A 23527-nucleotide genomic window follows, 5' to 3' on the forward strand; every position below is an offset into this window, starting at 1 on the left:
CCAACCAGCTGTGTGCCTTGGGTGGTGCCGCCTGGTCACTCTGAGTCTTGAAGGATTTCTAATTAGGGGGTGGGTTAGGTGGTCTGGGAAGACCTTCTTGCCCTACCACTTGAAGTTTCTGTGGCTCTCTGAAATAAGCCCCTCTTTTCAAAATTAGATCTTTTGGTGCTTGTATTGTGTAACTATTCTGGATTTCTAGGGGAGAGTTAGAACTAAGTCTTGGAATCAAGAGCATATGACTGAATCCACAAGCAGAAAACCTGGTATGTGGACCAAGGGGTACAAGGTCATCTGGAGGTGTCAAGAGAATTAAGTCTTGCTATAAACCAAAGATTAAGTCTAAGGGGGATGGGCAGGACAGATTCAGAATGGAGCCAGTGAATGGATGACAGGCTTGAAATTCTCAGTTCTGCTGCTCAGCAGCCGTTTCCTTGGAGGTGTCCTCCTGATTGGATTGTTTCCAGTGCTGTGTCACAAAGGGGGCAGCATTGCTTCTCCACAGTCACCTAAGGCCCTGTTGGAAGATCATGGCGGTGCAACCAGAGGGGCTGAAATGTAGGGTGGAAGAGTCCAACGCAGAGGTAACTTACCTGAAAGCTCTCTCCAGGAATGTGTAGGAACAGGATTGATCACCAGCAGGCAGCCTGGGGTCTTGGAGGGCATGGAGCACTGCTGCCTGGGCACGTGTGCCCCATGTGGGCAGATGTGGCCTCATGGGTATACCTGCCAAAGGGGCACAAGTCATGCACCAGGTTCCAGACCGCCAGGGATGCTCTAGGCTGGCACTCTAGGGGAGGGGTACGTCTGTAAGTTTGGATGATCTGAACTGTGCCACCACTAGGGCTGTGAGAGGGACCAGTGTGCTTACCAGACATCCCCAAATGAGGTGGTGCACTGCTGGCGGTGGGGGAAGGACTGATATGGTGAACAGGGGGAAGAAGAGAGGTTGGCTGAGCACTGATTTGATCCCATGGAGGGCACTGGGCCATGCAAGTGTGAAAGAGAGGAGCAGGAACTGGGAACCCTAGGATGCCCACTGGTGATGGCAGAGCTAGAGTTAAAAGCTTGAAGCCAGGTCAGTGCCCACTTTCTCTGCTAGGCCACAGGCTAGGTGTCTGCCACCTGGCTGGGCCAGGTCACGTTTTAGCTCTCTGCCTCTTCCCTTCTTTTAGGAGATGGTGTCTCCTCTCCCCCCATCTTAACTGCCTACCCCTGAGCTCCCTGCATGTATCTGCTATGTCCTGTCTCCTTCTGAGACTGAGTCCATTCATTTTAGGAGGGAATTGCAGCAGCAGCTCTGTGTCTTCAGAAAGTGCTTCTGGCCTCCCGGCTCCCAGTCATGCCAGCGCTTCTCAATTACATTGCACGTGCTTATGACTCACTATTTGTTATCACCCTTAGGTCTTTTCAGGTCTTATTGATTTCCAGTTTTTCTTTCTCACATTAAATATTCATGTTTTCTGATCTGTTTCCCTCCAGCGTATTAACTTGCCAGCCATCAGTGTTACTTCCTGCCCAAGCTTTCTGCCCTCCTGGTTCCTTTTGTACATAATGATTCAGTTCTCACCGGCATTCCCACTTCCCCAGTGAGCGCTGTCTGTGAATTTCATAAAGACACTGTTTACTGCAAGGTCATTAATGAAGGATCTACACCAGGTCAGAATGAGCTCCGACAGCACCCTCCAGTGCCCCCCTCATCCCTCTCTGTTACCTTTTCTCGATCCCCTTTGTTTGGTTTTGTTCTTCAGAAGCTATGGAATCCACTGACAATGCAAATGCCTGTGTCTGAATTTGAATTTGAGTAACTGTTAGGAGGATTTCAGAAGATTCAGCATTAAACAATTAGCTAAAGCTACCACGTATGATGACAGATGACATCTTTATCCTCTTTGCTGTAAATGTTATGATTCTATCAAAATCAATCACATTGACCTGTGAATTCTCTTATCTGTTGGCATTTTATTAAAACCAACTTTGACTTTCTCATGGCACACAGGAGCCGAGTTAATTTAAAAATATAATGAGACCCAGCCTTGTCACCTGGTCTGAAAATTGGTGGTCTATCTGTCTTTTCCTTCCAGCATTCTGGGCCTCTCAGCTTCACATGTCTGGAAAGTAACCCCAGATAGCTGAATATTCTTTGATCGTAACCCTCAGTGATGCTGTTAAAGTAGGGCTTTAAAAAACTTGATCAACAGGCTTGGACATTTGGGGTACTTGGACGTCTTCTTCTGCTCTGTGGTAGCCATACTTCTCCAGGAGTGGACAGAACTTCAGTGCATGTCAGCTTAACCTGGCTCAGTGACTGCCCAGTCCTCTTCCCGAACTCTAGATGGGAGGCTAGCAATCCCAGAACTCCACCCCAGAAGGTCCCACTCCTGTTCCTTAGACACTCCTTAGCATCAGAAAGAGACTTTGGCCTTATCACCTCCCCTTTGCCCTTTGCCCTTTGCCCCTTGCCCCATCCCCCTTCCATTGGCCACTTCTTCTCCCTGGTTTCCACTTGGCATGCATGAGGCCGGTGATCTGCCAAAGGCATATAATTGATGATTTCAAGCATTTTCCTTTCAGGACCACATGCATTTAAAAAGGAGATGCCAGGGAGAAGGCCAAGCCTCATGCTAAGGATGGATTCCCAGCGATAGGTGGGGTTCAAGCACCTGAGGGAGTGCTGGTGCCCAGGGCCCTTCCTGGATGCTCGGTACCAAAGCATCTTATTTAGGTCACACCTGGGAGCACATTGCTCCCAAGGGCAGTCTTCTAATAAATCCTGTGGAAAGGTATGATGAGCCCCAGCGCCAACTGTATTCCCCTCCTGCGTCCTTCCTCATATCCCATGCTTTATGAAGAAGCCCACCTTTTCCCCTCCCACTTACTGGGTCTGCATCCCCATGTGAGGGCGTTTCCCATCGATCAGGGAAGAGACCATCCTTTCCCTCCTGGGAAACTTGGGCCAGGCTGCTCTGGGGGCTTGGATCATGCTGCAATAGGTTCCACCTCCTAGACTTAGGAGAACTTTCTGGGGTGTCCCAAGGGTTTTTACAATTTTTTTTTAATGGAGGTACTGGGGATTGAACCCAGGACCTCATGCATGCTGAGCGTTCTCTCTACCACTGAGCTATACCCTTCCCCCTTATTATTATTTTTTTTACTGAAGTGTAGGTGATTTTCCAGGGGCTTTTTATTGGCCCAGACCTCTTGTCAGCATTCAGGGACACCAAGTGCAGATTACTTTAGCCCATGAAACCAAACCAGTGATACCACTGGATGAGGAGCCCTACTGAGGAGCTGGTTTCAAACAGAGGCTAAGGGGGCCTGGGATTTTGTACCTCGAGTACCTCAAGTGTTTGCTTAGCTCAGATGCTCACTTTTTGGAAAGCCCTTTTGAAAAGAACTATATTCAGCATTTGCTATAGTGTTTTACACCAGGAATGTTTAAGCTTTACCAGTAGAACTGGCCAACTGTTTGGTCTTTATGACAGCTTGCCTACTACTTTCTTGGCCTCTCACAGTAACCCCAGGGAGTAGGCAGAGCAGCTACATTTAGGTTCCTTTTAGAGGCAACATTCAGAGAAGCTAAGTGACTTTCTTGAGAGCAAAGATGGGACTTTGTAGCCTAAAGCTACTGGGAATTTGAGGCCTCTACACTCATTGGACTATAGGTTCTGGATGGTGATGTGGACAGCCAACGTGCTTGTGTGCAGACAGCAGCTTCCTTTAGAGGCTACATAGATGGACATGGGGAAAACCCCATGATGTAACAGGTCTGCAGTTTTAAAATATGAATTGAAATGCAAAGATAGCTTTATCAAATAGACTAAATAAATATATTAAGACAAATGAAATCACTAGTTTTGTATGCCAAAAATAGTATGATGTTAACCGTTTCATGTAGTTCAACCTAAAGTCTCCTCCTTACCTTTCAGTGTACTTTGGTTGATAAATTCATTGGCAGGGACTCATTATACTTCCACTGTCTGTGAAATGTGTTGTTCTGATTTCCAGGATTAGGGATGTCAAAAAAGTAAGGATGGGTCACTGCCATTAGAGAATTGCAATTTATTCTTCTGGGGAGAAGAGGGGACAGGACATAAGTGAACCACCACAAAGTAATGATATCAATGCATATACAAAATCAAATATCTGGGCATTGTGAAGAGCAGTCAGATATCCTGGTTTTAAACCCTCGCTGGCTATGTGATATTAGAACCATGGTAGCTCTTTTCAGTAAGATATTACATCTGAAAATGGAAGTCAGTTAGCTTATCATCACATAATAATCATTCAATGTCACTTCATTTCCCTTGTTCTATACAATCTAAGGAAATGCTTAGCAACTTCTTTTCTGAATCCACAGTCACCATTTTTGCATGTATGTAGCTCTCTATAAACAAAGATGTCACATCTTCTCCTTTTATTTTTGAACTCTACAACAGACTCTGAGATAAATAGGGCAGATATTAGTAAAACTGCTGTGGATGGTTGTATAGGTTATGCACTGCAACAGCAATTGTGACTGGCACTCCCTAGAGTTGGGCATTGTACAGCCTGCACAAATATATGGCATGGCTCTGAATCATGCTAGCATCCACATTTTCTAGCTATAGGAACTGAGGTAGAGAATAGGTGATTTTGTAAAGGCTGTGCACTCATACAGTACAGAGCCAGGACTCTCTTCAGTTTTATGATGTCTGGTCTCTTGTTCTCCATACTTTACTGCCAGAATTAATGCTTGCTGCCCTTCAACCTCTCTCATTTGCACTAAGAAATAATTGGCACTATTCACTGATTTTCAGATTGACTGGACGCTCCCTGAGGACAGTGATCTGAGAACAGATACCAAATGAATGTTAGTTGATTCATTGATGTGAATGTGGAAAATTGGTGCAAGAACGTTTAAAGTGGGACTGGATTAGGGTGAGGAGTGTTCACAAGGCCAAGAAAGAGCTTTCCTTTGGGCACTAAGTCCAGCTAGGTCTGATTGGAATTGGGAAAATATGGGAAGGAAAAAATTTGTTGTAACTCAACATCTTCCCAAAGTTTAAGCATGATTCTTGGCATATCTGAAGTGCCGTGTATATATTATTCTTTCCTTAAATCTCCTTTTCAGAAGGAGAAAAGGTGCTGCTCTTTTGCCTCATCTAAATACTATCCATAGGATTGAGGGTTTGATAAAATAGGTGTATTTTCCTATTATCCATTAAAATAAATACATGACTATTAAAATTTTAAAAATATTTAAGTGTTCTAAAATATTAGGCCATGAGGCCATGCTGGACTTGGCCACCATATGTGTCCTGTCTGAGGGTAGGAGGAAGGATGGAAAGACTTTGTCATAAGAGGAGGATTTGGTCTCTTGGTTAAGGAGGTGAAGGAGAATTATTGATCCATCAATACTTTCTGGATTAGGTGCTACAGTCATGGAACAGAGAAGGTACAGAGTTTGCTTGGGACATGTTGACCATTTAAGGGAGGGAACACAATGTCAACTAGGTTGATAAAAGAGAGCTGCTGGGGCCATAGTGGTGCCTGTTTACAAACATGGATCCCTTGGACCAGAGAAGGTTAGACAAGAGGGCATGCAGAGATAATGCCACCAATCTTTCATTATACAGAAGCAGACACCAAGGTCAGGGGGTGAGAAGACGTGCAGAGGTCACCAGTGGACTGCATAAGGGCAAAGGCCCAAATACCCATATTGTCCATAGCTAGGGATCTGCCACCCACATGTTAAGTTTTTATTTGGGGACTTTATGTTGATGGGACAGTTGAAAATTCCTTGGGTACCCAGTTCAGAATGTGGATATATAGAATTAAAGGCAACTGACTGAGGAGGATGATTTAAAGGCCATCAAAGGTACTCTGAACAGGTATAAAGTGCTAGTGATTCCTCTTCGCATGTTCAGTTGGATCAGGAAGAGTATCTTTCTGATAGGAACCAATCATAAAAAAGAAATGAGACAGCCAGGGAAATTTGAACCGGTGTTTGTTGATAATAAGGGATCATTGTTAAATTTTAAAGGGATGGATAACAGTATTGTGGTTTTGTTAAAAAAATACACATTGATGTATTTACAAATAGAATAACATGATGTCTACACTTGATTTGAAATAAGCCAGTGACAGGGGAGTGGTTTTAGAATTGGGAGAAGCTATAGATGAAGCAAGTGTGGTCTTGATTTGATAACTGCTGAAGCTGGGTGATGGGTACATGGAAATTGACTAGACTGTCCCCTCTCTTTTCATATGTTTGGAATTTTCCATAATAAAAAGTTAACTTGATCCCCCAAGTACTGAAAGTTCTTTGCTCAATCATTTTCCACGTGTGTGCTTCACACGTATAAGTTCAAGGAGCCAGAAGTGGGTTTGTGATTTAGTGAGTGAACTAGGACTGGTTATTAAACTTCTCTGAGTTTCCATTTCTAAAATGGGAATAATAACAACACCTTATTAAGTCAGTGTTGTGAGGATTAAATGGATTCAGTGGGTGGAATGCACAGAACTGGGGTTCAATACTTTTCTTCTTTCCTTTCCTTCTCATGATAGAAATACACATCACTGACTAAAACTACATTTTCCATAGTAATATCTTCTAGAGCATGATGTTACTGCTGCAATGAAGACCTGCCTTGCTTCATCCTTTGAGGATGAAGAGGACCTCTCAAGAGTCACTCCTTATTGACCTTAGCTAATCCTCCCAGTCTGGGATCAAGGCCCCTTAAATTTACTAGGAAACGGTCTGGGTCCTTCCCACTGGGTTTCATTCTGATCACAGTTTCAGCCCTAAGAGCCAATGTGCTTTCCCAGTTTGAGAAAGATGAAAACCACAGAGGCTGGATTTATTTAAAGTAAATAAGGTTTTGATTGCAGAATGTCCCTGCACCCTCACTCTCTGGAAGATTAAGCACATCTTTGCAAAGTTAATGACATGTGCTTATTGCAAAGTTAACAGCATAGAACTGTGTCTTCTATTTATCTAGCTCTTTGGGTCTTAAAGAAGTCTAACCAATTTATATACCATGCAAATTATATCTACATATGCATACATATATGACATATATATATATAACATGTGGATAACTTGACTTGTTTTCTGTCTTCTCTGTCTGTAAAATTGTGAAAAAAAACCCTAAGAAATGAGGAATTAATATTTTTTTTACATTGAAGTACAGTCAGTTACAATATGTCAATTTCTGGTGTACAGCACAATATCCCAGTCATGCATATACATACATATGTTTGTTTTCATATTCTTTTTCATTAAAGTTTATTACAAGATACTGAATATAGTTGAGGAATTACTATTTGGAGAGCATTGTGATGTACTTGGATGAAATGCCTTTGGTGTATTTAAAAGTAGCTCTCACTATCTTATTTTTATTTAAATTCATTCTGCAATTGTTGCCTCTTCTTCAGGACTCAGTCCACCTGTTCAACGCTTTTTGAATTCATCTCAGAATTCCTCTAGTTAGTGAAATCTCCTTTTCTTGATAACAATACCTTACATTTCTATGGCACCTGGCAGTTTTAAATACACTTTTGCATTCGTTAATCTCATTCAGTCCTGACAACAGTGTTATGAACTAAGCAGGGCACATGTTATTATTTCCATTTTACAGGTACAATTCGCTGACTTTCAATATTGGAAGGCACTTTTAGGATCACAGAGTCTGACTCCTTCTTTTTACTAGTGAATATCTGGGTCTCAGAGAGTTTGAGAGAGCTCTCTGGTTTCACACTGCCCATCAGCAATTGAACCAGGATGAGAATCTGTGTGACCCCGCTCTTGACCCCTCGGACTTTAGCCCTGGTATAAGCCCAGGTGACTGGAAAAACTGCATTCTACTTGGCTTAGAGCAGTTCTGACCACCCAAAGCCAGAATCACCTGAGGGAGCTGGCTTAAAAATGCAGAAGGATGAATGAATGAGTGAATCACTCTTGCAAGTAGGAGGCTCTAAAATCTGCACTGAAAACTCACTCAGATGATTCTTCTGTACTGAAGTGTGAGAGCTACTGGCTTGTTGGATTTAAGCTCTGTTCCCCCTTTTATGTGCTGGTCTTGAGGTGCATGGCCACCATCATGAATTCTTCTTTACGAATTCCTTACTATCCTTTGATGTCTTCCTTATCCACATGTTAACTCTCATTGCTCAGTGATATGTCTGTGATGGTGCCCTTCCTTTCCAAAATTATCAGCTGGACTGTTTTGAGAATGATGTCGGTGGTTGTTAAAGGGGCTGCTGTCAGGACAAACTCAGGGTGGCTAAGAGTGGAGGATGAGCCAGAATGGGGCAAGGAAGAAGGTGGGACATTAATAGCACTGCCATTTTGGACAATTTGAGTGGCTGTATAGGTGACGTCAATTGTGGGTTCACATCTACAGTTTGGGTAGCTGGAGGACAGTGTTTATTCTTCCTCTAGGGTGACAGAAGTGTGCCCGAGCCCATGCTCAGTGCTTTCATCCATTACTTTTAACCCTAAAATATTTCTATGAGGCAAAGGCAGTAGGTGCAATGATCCCAATTTGAATATGCTGGTAACTAAAGCTCACATAATTTGTCCATGTTCTTGTAACTGACCAAATAATGGGGCCAGGACTCAAAATAGTTGGTTGACTCCAATGTCAATGCCTTTAACTTCCATGGTATATTGTTGACTCTCATATTCATGGATTCCATATTTGTGAATTTGCCTAAATTTTTTTCACTGAAATTGGTTTGCAATCCCAAAATCAATACTGGTGGCACTTTTGTCATCATTCACCGACATGCACAGAATGATGAAGAATTTGAGTTACCAGATACACGTTTCCAATCGCGGTGTCCTTCTTGTTTCAGCTCTCAGACTGTAAAATAGTGTGTCCTTTTCACAGTTTATGTAGTGTCACTGTTTTCACACTTTTGTGCTTTTGTTGGTGACTTCACTGTCTCATATGGCTCTCAAGCACAGTGCTGAAGTGCTGTCTAGTGTCGCCTAGTGCAAGAAGGCTGTGGTGTGCCTTACAGAGGAAACACTTGTGTTAGGTAAGCTTTCTTCAGGGATGAGTTACAGTGCTGTTGGCCGAGTTCAATGGTAAAGAATCAACAATACATTTTAAATAAGCTCTTTCAACAGAAAACAAAGTTATGTATTGATTGGTTGACAGTGTGACCAGAGGCTGGCAGGAACCTAACAGTGTGTCTCTCCTCGGAGCAATGGTTCAGTATTCGCTAATTCTGTGTTCATGGGACTTTATGGAATAGAACTGCCGTGAATAATGAGTATCAGTGTATTTCCTTGTGAGGAATCCAAGAGGCCAAGTGCACAACTGCCCGTGGTGTTGTCCAGACTCCCAGACTGGGCTTCTCGTGGGCTCTCATCTGGTCAGCTGGCCCCGGTGCATCAGCTCCTTCTCTAACTCTGGGCTTTCCCTGTTCTCTCCCGCAGAGGGGCACAGCCGAGCCCTTCCTGAGGCTCCACAACTTGTACCCCACCCCACGCTGCGCCAGGCAGGCCGCCCTGCCCAGGCTGAGCCGCCGGGTGGTCAGCCAGCACTCCTACCCGCTGAACCGCTTCTCCTCTGTGCCCTTGGACCCCATGGAGCCGCCCCACCTCCCAGGCGGACCTGGAGCTGGACTACAACCCTCCCCGGGTGCAACTCAGTGACGAGATGTTCGTCTTTCAGGACGGGCGGTGGGTGAGCGAGAACTGCCGCCTGCAGTCCCCCTACTTCTCCCCTTCCTCGTCCTTCCACCACAAGCTGCACCACAAGAGGCTGGCCAAGGAGTGCCTGCTGCAGGAGGAGAACAAGTCCCTGCGGGAGGAGAACAGGGCGCTGCGCGAGGAGAACCGAACCCTCCGCAAGGAGAACAAGATCCTGCAGGTCTTCTGGGAGGAGCACCAGGCGGCGCTGGGCCGCGAGGACAGCAGGGCCTCCTCCCCGCTGCTGCACAAGGACAACGCCTCTTCTCTGGAGGCGGTGAAGAAGGACCTGGCTCTGCAGGTGCACCGCGGCCGGGAGAGCAGCACCCTCCAGCTCCTGCGGGAGGAGAACCGCGCCCTGCAGCAGCTGCTGGAGCAGAGAAAGGCCTACTGGGCGCAGCCGGACGAGAAGGCGGCCTCGGCCTAGGAGATCAAGCAGGTCCCCTCGCCCCACGAGGAGCCCCATGGGCTGCTGCCGGACCAGGGTGCAGGCCTCTCCTCCCCCTTCGAGGAGCCCAAGGGCCCCCTGGCCCCGCAGGAGGACTCCAAGACGCTCCGGGCCCTGCGCGAGATGGTCAGCAATCTGTCGGGGCCGCCCGGGGAGGAGGCGGGCAAGGCGGGCCCGGGCCTGCCCGACGGCAGCCAGTCCCTGGAGCTGCTGAGGGAGATGAACCAGGCGCTGCAGGCCCTGCGGGAGGAGAACCAGAACCTGCAGGTCCTCCGCGAGGAGAACCGGCTGCTGCAGGAGGAGAACCGGGCCCTGCACGTGCTGCGCGAGGAGCATCGGATCTTCCAGGAGGAGAACAAGGCGCTGTGGGAGAACAACAAGCTGAAGCTGCAGCAGAAGCTGGTCATCGACACGGTGACTGAGGTCACTGCCCGGATGGAGATGCTCATCGAAGAGCTGTATGCCTTCATGCCGGCCAAGAACAAGGATCCCAAGAAGCCCAGCAGGGTCTGAGCACCCCCCCCCCCCCAACGAGGCGCACAGGGGCACCGAGTTCAAGGTGCCAAACAACATCGCCCGCCTTCCTGTGGTCGCCTCTCCCTGCGGCCACCAGTTCGCGCCCTGCACAAGAGCAGAATGAGCGGCCTGCAGAACTCACAGAAGTAATAAAGGCTGTGAGGAGGCTGGGGCCGCTGACCCCTGTGTGCTGCTCTGCCTTCTTTCTCTTTTTTCTTTTTTTTTGAGCACTTGTAGGTTCACAGCAAAATGGAGCAGAAAGTACAGATTCCCCATATACCCCTGGCCCTACACATCCACCCAGAGCCTCCCCGGCTATGGACACCCCCAACCAGAGGATACATTTGTTACAATTGATGAACCTACATTGATACAGAAGACCACCCTAAGGCCATGGTTTACATCACAGTTCACTCTTGGTGCTGTACATTCTGTGGGTTTGGACAAATGTATAAGGACATGTATCCACCACGATGGTATCATCCATAGTGTAGTCAATGCCCTAAAAATCCCCTGTGCTCTGCCTATTTACCCTTCCCGACCTTCCACCCCTGGCAGCCGCTGATCTTTTCACTTTTTACTATCACGATAGTTTTGTTTTTTCTGGAATGTCAAATAGTAGGCAGGCTTTTCAGATTGACTTCTTTCACGTAGCAGCATGCATTTAAGTTTCCTCCATGTCTTTTTGTGGCTTGAGAGCTCACTTTTTAGTGCTGAATGCTGTTCCATTGTCTGGATGTATGAGTTTGTTTATTCATTCACCTACTGAAGGACATCTTGGCTCCTTCCACGTTTTGGTAATTATGAATCTGGCTGCTTTTTCTTTTTTCTCCAGCCTCTTCCTTACCTCAACCTTCATTATTGTCTGTATTTCTCATTCATTTCCTCTCTTTTTTTCTTCCTTTCCCCCTCTTCTTCTTTTCTTTCTCCCATCTTTCTTGCTGTCTTACCATCTTCAATTTCTGAGGCCATTGTGTGTGGATGTTCTGTGGGAGAAGAGCTCATTCAAAGTCAGGGCTTTTCACCTGCACTGCTAGTGACACTGGGCTGGACAGCCCTCTGTCCGGGGCTGTCCTGTGTGTTGTAGGATGCTTAGCAGCCCACTGGATGCCAGTAACAGCCACCTGACCCCCAGCTGTGACAACCAAGTGTCTCCAGACATTTGTCACATGTCTCCCAGAGGACAAAACCCCTGCTCCACCCCTAACATTGCTCTAGGTTTCTCAGAATATATTCCTTGAAACACTAGTCCTTGAAATGCTCAGAGAAAATTAGGATTTCCATGGGGGGAAATCCTGTTAACAGTCCTCTCAGGCAGATTCATAATCTCACCCCAACTTAAAGGGTCTGAGAACTCCTGCAGTGAAGAAATCTCCTTATCTTTGGTGAACCAAAGATTGCCCAGTTTTATCTGATCTTGAAATATCTTATGTGACCCTGCTGATCACCCAGTTTGGGAAGGGGTACTCTGTGCTCTACTGACCCTAGGCTCACCTCCCTACCTTCCAGGTGCCCTCTGCTTACTCATAATTCACAGTTCCCATTGGATGTAAGAGGTGGGGCAGGTGGCTAATGTGCTCACTGGCAGGAAGTATAGAGGCTCAAGATTTGATGTCCTGGGCTTTGATTCCCATTTCAAAGTTAGACATACTTTAGAAGCAAGAGGTTGAAAGGTACCCTCAGGGGACTACAGGAGGGAGTTGGACAGAGGTTCCCAAACTTTGCTGTATAGTAGAGTACCCTCAAGGTCTTTGAAAAATTCTCATGCCTGGACTCCACCCCCAGGCGTTCTGACTTAATTGGTCTTAGGTAGGACTGGACGTTGGAAGGTTAAAAGCTCTCCAGGTGGTTCCAGTATGCAGCCAAGCTGAGGAATCACCGTGGTGAGGTGTGTTAAGCCACCTGATCCTCAATATAATGCTCCACTCACTGGTCATGGCTGTGAGTGAGTAGATAGGTGGGGGAAAGGAGTTTACTTACTTTGTTGATGGAAAACTAATCATAACAGATGTGAGTTTGAGACTGGAATACCCTGATTCCTAACCCTTGGTTCATACTGGCCCGATTTCTGAGCTCTGAGCAAGATCCAGAAGGTGAGCCAAAGACAGCAGCCCACACCTGCAGAGTTCTTTTCCCATCTCTTTTCACTTGTGACTCCCGTGATCCTCGCACCTGAAAGGTAGGCATCATCGTTCCTTCTACAGCTCTGGAAACTAACATGTTAAGTAATTTGCCAGAGGTTAGCCAGTTAGGAGGAGCCAACCTGGGACTTCAACACAGACCTAACGATGGTGGATCTCTAATTCCTATTAGATTACATTGCCAACCTGGTCTCCAAAAAAGGAGGTTAAAAATGGTTTTGATGCCTGTTTTCCAGATTTAGGAACTTAAGTCTTATCCAAAATAGCATCAGAAATTCCAAATGAGGAAGAACACTGAGATTACTTCCTCTCTCTGGGTGGTGACAACACGTCTGATCTGTACACAAGGGTGGAAGGTGACTGATGGGCATGCAGAGGCTGAGTAATTTATTATCTGTTGCCACTAAAATCTGATAAATAGGAAGTTGTTGCTAATGGGCCTCTGGCCCTTTGCAGTTTTTTCCTTCTGAATTTGGTAAGTGCATCATGCAGGACATCATGAAATACCGTACTTTGTTTACGTCAATGTACTAACCCCAGGGTGTGGGGCCTTTTTCAGTTTCGCTTTTCTGATTAAACCAAATTGTTTTCTGTGATTCTGGACAACTGGAAGGCAAAAGGCACACGCTCGCCATATCTGTGTTACAAATATTTAACTTGGATTAAGCTACGTAACGGCAGTTGGAAGCTTTCTTATAAGCTGAGGAAGCTCGGAGGACTTAATGCTATTTAACACTGTCAACATTCCCATGTCATACAGACTCTAAATGGGTGAAAAATTAGCAAGACAAACCATAAAATGTCGATTTTATGGGGCCGGGAGATTTACATCAAAACAATGTTTCATTGTGTAGTGCAATCTGTCATAGGTTAGCTAACGTTCAGTGGCAGCCAGCATCTTGTAGAACAAAGTGAAATTTCAGTCTTTGTGGAGAGCTTCCTTGAAGCATCTCTGCTCCTTATTCAACTTTTTCTGTTTTTCTGTGTCTGCCTCCTGGTCCAACCTTACGTCTTTCTCTAATGGCCAAGGCTGTTTTCTCTTTGCAGGTCAAGTCTTGGCTCCAAGCCTCTAGGGTTTGCCTTTAGAGAGTCAAGTGGTCTACCTTTCCTAGCCTCTTCCCATGTGGTCCTTGGCTCACTGGCTGGCACTCTGGGTTGCTGGAGTCAACTGTAATCCTCCTACTGAATTGCCCAAATCCTGGCCATAGGCCTATCTGGTGCCCATTAGTTGAGGGTCAGGTCAACTAGAGAACACTCAACCTAAAACCACTAATTAGTTAATGGAAACTAAAGAATTAGAACTAATTTTTGCAATAGGAAAATCATCTATGGAAGAATAGTCATCTTGAGTTGAGCAGAGTGCCAACAATAGGAACCAGAACCCAAACAATTCTGATGAAAATCTGGTAGGCTTTTGTAGGCTCAGATTCTGTTCCTGAACTCTTCCCTTTTCTAAAGACTTTTCCTAAAATGGAGTGCCCTCCACCCACATGTTGGGACTGCTTGCGGGAGTCCCGTGTTGGCTGGGTAGCAGGGGAAGCAGCCGGGAGCTGGGTATGTTGGGACAAGGTGTCTGATGGAGGAAGTTGGAGACCCTTATCAATAACCATCATTATACTGTCCTCTGAGTTGAATTTCTGATTCATTAGATGGGAAATGGCTTCCACTGAGAAACCAGATCAAGTTTAGAATATTCTGGCTATTCCAAGAGCAGCTGCTGGAAACTGCATTCTTTCCATTCATAATTTTGAGCCCCTGGGGAGTTTGCAGCAGACAGAATGTGTGTGCTGGGAGCTGCCCACCGCCCTCCTCATACACATGCCAGTCTTCTCCAGCTTGAGCTCTTAAAAGTTTCTCTGGGTAAACAGTTCTTCCCAGATCCCTTACCCTCTTTGTTCATTCCAATAATGGCCTTTGTAACCAAGAACAAAGTTAGGAGCAGGTGACGGATTATTTTTAACGCTGTCAAGAAAAATGGCTGTTTAATTTATGACCGTTCTTTCTCTCCGAGCCTGCCTTTATTCTTTGCAGATAGAGTGACTCAGAGCTCTCCATCAGAAATGCTTGAGCCATGGGAACACTAAGTCCTAAACTTTTAAGAAGTCGGTCAGTTGTCACTGTGTGGGATGGAATAGAACTTCCTGGTTGTCAGTTACATTTCAGTGGACCTATGTTTGGGTTGCCTTCACCTTGTCCCTTTCCTTCACTCATCCAGCCAATCACCAGGTCCTCTTGATGCTGTCTCCTAAATAGCCCTTGGAATCCTACTTCTCTCTGTTCCCAGGGGTGTAACCCTAGTCCTGGTCGTTGTCATCTCCTGGGTGACTGCTCCAGCTCTTGAGTTGGTCTCCATAACGCCAAGGTTACTTTCAGCCCATCCTCCATGTTGCAGCTACTGATTTTCTTATGTATGTGAATGTCATCATATTTCCTTATTTAACATTCATCACTAGCTTTCCATGGTCTCTAGGATACGATAAACTTTACCTTGGGTCCCTAGCTTCAGTGTGGATGCTACTTTATATTCTTCTGAATATTCTGAATTCAGTGAACACATCACTGCTTCTCAGGATCCCCACTGGGCTCCTTCAGAATTCAACATAATTTAATCAAATGTCCTCCTTGTCTTTGGGAGGTTACATACAGAAAGGAGAGATGCCTTCTGGGAAAAGCAGGCAGAGCTGTAGGGAAGATGTACTTGGAGTATTGAGGAAGGATGGAGACACTGTGTTGCTAGGTGGTTTTAATGAATCTTTCCTGGTCATGATTGGGCCAGTGGGTGTCAAAGCACAGTCACCCCTTCACTTTGCTCCTTGTCTTTAGTGAAGATCATCTGCTCTGAACAGCTGTGCACCAAGGACTTCAGAGTCAGACGTCTGGGTATCTGTCTCAGCTCCCCCACGTAGTGTGTGATTTTGGGCAAACCACTTAACCTCTCTGTAGTTTCTTCTTCTAGAGAAAACAGTGACACCCGCTATATGAGTTAACTCTTGTTGCATCATAAACCCATTCCAAAATGTAGTGGCTTCTGAACTGCTTAGTAGTCTGGCTTCAGCTAGGCATTTCTGGCTGCAGCTGGGCCCACTCATGCACCCATGGTCGGCTGGCAGGTTGCTAGGTAGTTCTGCTTCCGATGGTCAGTTAGGGTCCTCTGGCTCTCCTCCATGTGGTCCCTCATCCTCCAGCGTTACCCCAAGCATCGTCTCACAGCAGAGGCCCAAGAGAGAGAAAGCAGCCTTGTGCAAGACCTCTTGAGATCTAAGCTTGGAACTGGTCCACCCTTACTTATGCGACCACATATTGTAGACGAAAGCAAGTCACAAGGCCAGCCCAGATTCAATGGATAGGAAATTGCTTTGGCAATTCTGGGTCTCTTATGGTTCCATGTAAATTTTAGGATTTTTCTAGTTCTGTGACAAATGTTAGAGGTAACTTGATAGGGATCACATTAAATATGTAGATTGCTTTAGGTAGTATGTCCATTTTAAATGATATTAATTCTTTCAATCCAAGAGCATGAGACATCTTTCCATTTCTTTGAATAATTTTCAGTTTCCTTTATCAGTGTCTCATAGTTCTCAGCAAATAATTCTTTCACCTCCTTGGTCAAGTTTATTCCTAAGTATTTTATTTTTTAATGCAATTTAAAAAGGGATTTTTAAAACTTTCCCTTTCTGATATTTCATTGTTAGTGTAAAGAAATGCAACAGATTTCTGTATGTTAATCTTGTATCCTGCTACCTTACTGAATTCATTTATCAGTTCTAGTAGCTTTTGTGTGGAGTCTTTAGGGTTTTGTATATGTAGTATGTCATCTGCGTATAATGATAATTTTATCTCTTCTCTTCCAATGTGAATCCCTTTTATTTCTTTTTCTTTTCTGATTGCTGTGGCTGGGCCTTCCAATACTATGTCAAGCAGAAGTGGTGAGAGTGGGCATCCTTGTCTTATGCCAGCTTTTAGCCAGGAAGGCTTTCAGCCTTTCACTGTTGAGTGTTACGTTGGCTGTGGGTTTGTCATAAATAGCCTTTATTACGTAGAGATGTGTTCCCTCTATATCCACTTGGTTTTTTTGTAGGTAATTAGGTATTTATTTATTTATTGGTGGTATTGGAAATTGAACCCAGGACCTTGTGCATGCTAAGCACGTGTTCTACCACTGAACTATACCCTCCCCCCACTCCTCTATACCCTCTTTGGTAATGAGTTTTTTTTTTTTTTTAAATCATGAATGGATATTGAATTTTATCAAATGCTTTTACTGCATCTATTGAGATGATCATGGTTTTTGTCTTTTCTTTTGTTGATGGGGTGTATCATGTTGATTGATTTGTATATGTTGAACCATCCTTGTGACCCTGGGATGAATCCAGCTTGATCGTGGTGTATGATCTTTTCTTATGTGTTATTGGATTCAGTTTGCTAATATTTTGTTGAGAAATTTTGCATCTATATTCGTCAAAGATACTGACCTGTAGTTTTTTTTGTTGGTGGTGTCTTTGTCTGGTTTTGGTATCAGGGTGATGATGGCTTCATAGAATGACTTTGGGAGTGTTCCTTCTTCAGTTTTTTGGAAGAGTTTGAGAAGAACTGATATGAGTTCTTCTTTGTATGTTTGGTAGAATTCCCCAGTAAAGCCTTCTGGTCCTGGACTTTTCTTTGCAGGGGTTTTTTTAAATTGCAGATTCGATTTCACTTCTAATGATCAGTTTTTAAATTTTAATAGAAATGATCTCTTTCTTCTTGATTCAGTTTTGGTGGGCTGTGGGTAGAGTTTTTAAAGCAAATTCCAGATATCACACAAATGTTTCAGGGTGTATCACTGATAGAATTGTTTTTAAATATAACCACCGTATTGTCACACCTACCCAAATTAACTGAACATCAACTAATACCCAGTCCATAATAAAATTTCTCCCATTGTCTGTCTGATCCAAACAAGATCCATACATTGCATTTATTGTTATGTAAGAAACAAATTTGTTTTATAGGAGGAGAATTTTGTGCAGTTCTCAGGGCATCCAGAATTGGCTAGTGTTATTTGAGGTCCAGCCTGCCAGGGACAAGAGACAGGCCTGAGGCTCAGGGTAGAGGTACCAACGTGATTTTCTGAACTTTCTTCTGAATCTCCCAGGAAACATTGTTGTTGCTGTTTGGTGTGTTTAAAGTCACACTGCTTTAGAACTCTTAAGAAATGTGCTCCCTAGAGCTATAATGTGATGAACCAGTAATGCCCAATGGCTAGTTTTATTAATCTCCAGGTCATCTGAAAGATTTGAGACCCACACCATTATCCTGAGACCTGAAGTCTTGGGAAGAACGGAAGCAAAAGTGCTGTTTATATTGAGGAAGGCCCTCTGCAGTGTTCTAAGATCTGACAGATGACAAGGTGGCCCCAAGCTAAAGAGAATTTAATATCAGGCTGTCACACAGGAAACTGGATTTCTTTAAAAATTAAAAAAAGATTGTATCCCTTTAGGGGTTTTGGCTCCCGTAGTCAGATAGGACTTGGGGAAAGAAGAGAGGATGTCAAAAGCCCTCAGTGTTTTCTTTGCTTGTCTGAAGTAGGAAGTCTTAAAAAACAAATAAGCAAACCCTCTAGTTCTCTGTGTATGGTGTGATTAATGGGGAAAGATCTTAATCTTTTGGACAAAATAGATTTATGTGTTTACACATTCATTCAATATCCAGGCTAGAAACCAGAAAAGCTGCTCTAGACTATGTTTCCTCCCTTACTTCCTCCATGTAATAAATCACCAAATTGGGCCAATTTTTCTTCCTCAGGGTTTCTTGAACTTGTCCCTTTCTCTTTATCCACACAACCACTAACCCAGTTCCAGTCCTCATCAGCCTTTGCCTAGTCTATTGGGGTCAAATCCTAAGTAAATCCAGTTTCTGTGCTGCAGCCAGAGGGAGCCATTTAAAATACAATTCTGACTATATCATATCCCTCCTTCAGAGCTTTTAATGGGTCCTTATTTCTTTTAGTGGGCCTTCCCCCAGTGTGCTGAGTTGCATTACAGGTGTGCAGAAGTAGTGATGCCTTTGGCTCAAAGAGTAGCCCAGTTGTGAGTAGCCTCATTTATTTACCCCTGTATTCTGTCCACGCAGGTATCATTTACTACATATACCATGATGCAAAAAGGCTTATAGAATAAAATCCGAGCTTTCAGACCACCCTCTGCTTCCAGGCTCTACCTCCTGCTACTCCCCGCCTCGTGCATTTACAATACGGAACTGTCTTCAGCCCTCGTGGTATCATTCTTTGCCCATGCAGTTCTCTGTGTCTGAAACATTCTTTGAACCCTTTTGTGTCTTGAGATTCTTATTCATCCTCCAAGACTCAGTTCAAGAATCATCTGTTTCAGGAAGGCTTCCCGGAAACTCAAGGTTAGGCCAAGTTCCCCTCTTTTGTTTCTTTTCCACCAACCCCTGACCATGGGTGTCCTGTTTACTAGGTCACCCTCATACTACCCAGAAGTAGTTTGGTTTTGTATCTCTCCCTCCTCCCAGCCTGAGAGTTCCTTCAAGACACAGTTAATCATCTAGAAATTCCTACTGCCTGGCTCAGTGCGTGGCATGTAGTAGGTGCTCAGTAAATAAGAAAGTCAACAAAAAATGTGGAGGAGAGCTACAACACTCATTCATCTGCTGACAGTTTAGCTAAAAAAACAATGCTTTCCTGTCCTTTGATAATGAAGTCTGATTTAAATTGTCCACCAGCCCTGGATTATGGGGAGTTAAGTCAAAAATATCGTAATGCTGAAGTCAGTGTCATCGAAAACATATATTTGAACACTGCTCTCTAATCCTAGCAGTCGTATGTGTTTTAACAGCAGCAGATGAGGAGAAACAAGTCACCCCAAGTGGGGAGACAGAGAAGTGAGAACTGCTATGTTAGAAGGAAATTGGCCCATACTGAGATGCACCGTGGTGTATGTCATCACCTCTGCAGCCCTGAGGATTTAGTGTCATTTTAGTTGCTAGGGTTTGTAGACTATTGGTTGATAGAAAATAAGCACTTCCTGGTACAGAGTCAAGATTAGAGAATGATGCTGCTAGCTGGAGAGGCCGAAAGTTTGTAAAAATATCACATCTTGATCATGAAAACACACACACACAAACACACACATGAGTTTGGAGGATGTGCTCCCTCTAGAGATCTGATGTGTGGAGCTGGAGAGCTGCAGAAGTGTTCACCCAGGGCTCTATGTCCCGAGGTCTTCAAAATGGCGGTGTCCTCCATTGATGTCCTTAATAGAACACCATGGTTAGGTCACAGTGGCCTCTTCACCTCCCTGATCATTCTTGGTGGAGCAACGGTCAGGGAGGGAGGCAGTGATGTTTCTGCATCTTTGAGTAAGAAAGAGGACAGAGATGGTACAGCAATAATTTTTGATAAAAGGGCCCTCTTGGTATGGAGGAATTAGCTGTGCCTCGATGAGTGTTACATACTAGGCAAGGGTATAATCAGGGGGCATGTCTACACCGTCTGCTAGGTTCAGCAGATCCTTACAGTGTCAGCAAGGGAAGACGTGATCGTCACAGCCTAACTCATTTTCTTCATCTTGGGGGCCCTAGGGGTTTGCTAATGTTTAAACTAGCTAGGCATTCTCCAACATTAACAAATTTTATTATCCAAGAACTAATATACTATAATGTAGTGAAGAAAAAACTGTCTTAAATAGAGCAAGTGGCACTGTGACAGAAAATATTATTATGGATTTGAGGGGGGAAATGACCTGAAATCCCATTCTAACCCTAAATCTTACCCCAAGCTGCCAACATTCTGCTTTCTACATGTCTGTGAAACAGACAGAGACTGCTCAATGGCCCTGGCTTACATCTTTCAATATGGAGACAGTTTTGATGATATGTGTACTCATAGTTGTATTAAGTTATCATTCATCATAAAGAGCTGGACTACAGTGTATACATAAAATATATACATATATGCACACATTATATGTATATAAATATACATATATATATGTAGGTGTGTATATGTATTTTTTCAAGGCAAATAAAAAGCATCTTAAGAATATCCAAAACATGCAATCCCTATCCAATTACCCAGGACATATTTCACAGAACTAGAAAAAATCATAATAAAATTCATATGGAACCATCAAAGACCTAGAATTGCCAAAGCATTACTGAAGAGAAAGAAAGAGGCTCCCAGACTTCAGACAATACTATAGAGCTACAGTCATCAAGACAGCATGGTATTGGTACCAAAACAGACATATAGACCAATGGAACAGAATAGAGAGCCCAGAAATGAACCCACAAACTTTTGGTCAACTCATCTTTGACAAAGGAGGCAAGAATATACATTGGAATAAAGACAGTCTCTTCAGCAAATGGTGTTGGGAAAACTGGACAGCAGCATGTAAAACAATGAAGCTAGAACACTCCCTTACACCATATGCAAAAATCAACTCAAAATGGATTAAAGACTTAAACATAAGACAAGATACAATAAACCTCCTAGAGGAAAACATAGGCAAAACATTATCTGACATACATTTAAAAAATTTTCTCCTAGAAGAAATAAAAGCAAGAATAAACATATGGGACCTAATGAAACTTACAAGCTTCTGCACAGCAAAGGAAACCAGAAATAAAACAAGAAGAAAACCTACGGAATGGGAGAAAATTTTTGCAAGTGAAACCGACAAAGGCTTGATCTCCAGAATATATAAGCAGCTCATACGACTCAATAAGAAAAAAATAAACAACCCAATCCAAAAATGGGCAGAAGACCTAAACAAGCAATTCTCCAAGGAAGACATACAAATGATCAAAAAGCACATGAAAAAAATGCTCAATATCACTAATTATCAGAGAAATGCAAATCAAAACTACAATGAGGTATCACCTCACACCAGTCAGAATGGCCGTCATTCAAAAATCCACAAATGACAAATGCTGGAGAGGCTGTGGAGAAAGGGGAACTCTCCTACACTGCTGGTGGGAATGCAGTTTGGTGCAGCCACTATGGAAAACAGTGTGAAGATTCCTCAAAAGACTAGGAATAGACTTACCATATGACCCAGGAATCCCACTCCTGGGCTTGTATCCAGAAGGAAATCTACTTCAGGATGACACCTGCACCCCAATGTTCATAGCAGCACTATTTACAATAGCCAAAACATGGAAACAGCCTAAATGTCTGTCAACAGGTGACTGGATAAAGAAGAGGTGGTATATTTATACAATGGAATACTACTCAGCCATAAAAACTGACAACATAATGCCATTTGCAGCAACATGGATGCTCCTGGAGAATGTCATTCTAAGTGAAGTAAGCCAGAAAGAGAAAGAAAAATACCATATGAGATCGCTCATATGTGGAATCTAAAAAACAAAAACAAAAACAAACAAACAAACAAAAACAAAGCATAAATACAGGACAGAAATAGACTCACAGACAGAGAATACAGACTTGTGGTTACCAGGGGGGTGGAGGGTGGGAAGGGATAGACTGGGATTTCAAAATTGTAGAATAGATAAACAAGATTACACTGTATAGCACAGGGAAATATACACAAAATGTTATGGTAGCTCAGAGAGAAAAAAATGTGACAATGAGTGTGTATATGTCCATGAATGACTGAAAAATTGTGCTGAACACTGGAATTTGACACAACATTGTAAAATGATTATAAATCAATAAAAAATGTTTAAAAAAAAGAATATCCAAAACAAAGAAGAGGAATGGAGCAAAATATTTATTATGAGTGAGAAAGGCATGCTAATGAGACATATACCAATAAGCTTGTGTTTATTCAGTTAATTCAGTAATTTATCAGATATTTTCTGAACACCTAACTCTGTTCCAGCTTTGTTAAAGGAACTGGAGTTTCATTGAGGAGGAGGGCAGACATGGATTTTATATTCCAGTAGGAGAAGCAAATAATAAACAAGTAATCATATAAGCAAGATGATCTTAGGTAATGCTAAATGCTGTGAAGACAGACATGGGAAATGAGCTACTGGACTGGAAGGTATGTATGGTTTGAGACAGCATTGTCAGAAAGGCCTCTTTGAGACTTCTTAAATAAGGTCTGAGATGTGAAGTTCTTTATTGTATTCCACTGTTATTATACGGAATGTGTACTGATGTGTTGGGAAGATGTGATGTGATGTGTGATGTGATGTGTGATGTGATGGGTGAAGATGTGATGTGATATGTGATGTGATGTGATGGGTGAAGCTATGATATGATGTGAAGGTATAGGGGAAGGGAAGCATTCAATTGTCCTATAGTGCCAGCCTTTTGGTGATTTACAGGTGCTTCTCAGTCTTCCCCCTCTTTTGGTGGGACAGGATGGTTAGAGGGGGCTGGAGTTGGGTATCTCCCTTCCCCAAGGTAGGCTGGGCTCTGATGCAATCCCAGCAGGTTAGGTTCTGGTGAGACAGCTTCTCCTGCGGGTGGGCTTTGTCAGGAAGAACCTGGTGCTCTGGTGTATTTCACAGTGGCTGCTTTCCCCTCCCCCTGCTGGAGGCATGAGGGGATTTGTCTCTGATCTTCCCTAGGAGAATCTGCTGGGCTCTTGAAACTCACAAGAGCATGAGTGTTCCCCCGTGGCGGGGTCCTTCTCAGAGTTGTCCACTCAGAGCCTCCAGCGATTCATCAGTTACAGTTCAGATTTTCCTAACTCAGCGCTCGTTCTTACGGAAGCTTCTGCTCCAGTAAGTTGTGATTCTCTGGTATCCTTTTGTTGTCTCTCCAGT

The 23527-nt window shown here is 43.9% G+C and overlaps 1 protein-coding gene across 1 annotated transcript; it reads left to right on the top strand.

The window, feature by feature from the left end:
• Nucleotides 1-527: 527 nt before the first annotated feature.
• CBY2 (chibby family member 2) lies at nt 528-11169 on the top strand. The gene is given in 3 exon segments (XM_032496127.1): nt 528-581; nt 9428-9583; nt 9585-11169. Coding segments are annotated over 3 exon segments (1269 nt in total). The 3' UTR covers nt 10644-11169.
• Nucleotides 11170-23527: the final 12358 nt, after the last annotated feature.

This window comes from Camelus ferus, chromosome 14 (assembly GCF_009834535.1).
Source record: "Camelus ferus isolate YT-003-E chromosome 14, BCGSAC_Cfer_1.0, whole genome shotgun sequence".
NCBI lineage: Eukaryota > Metazoa > Chordata > Mammalia > Artiodactyla > Camelidae > Camelus > Camelus ferus.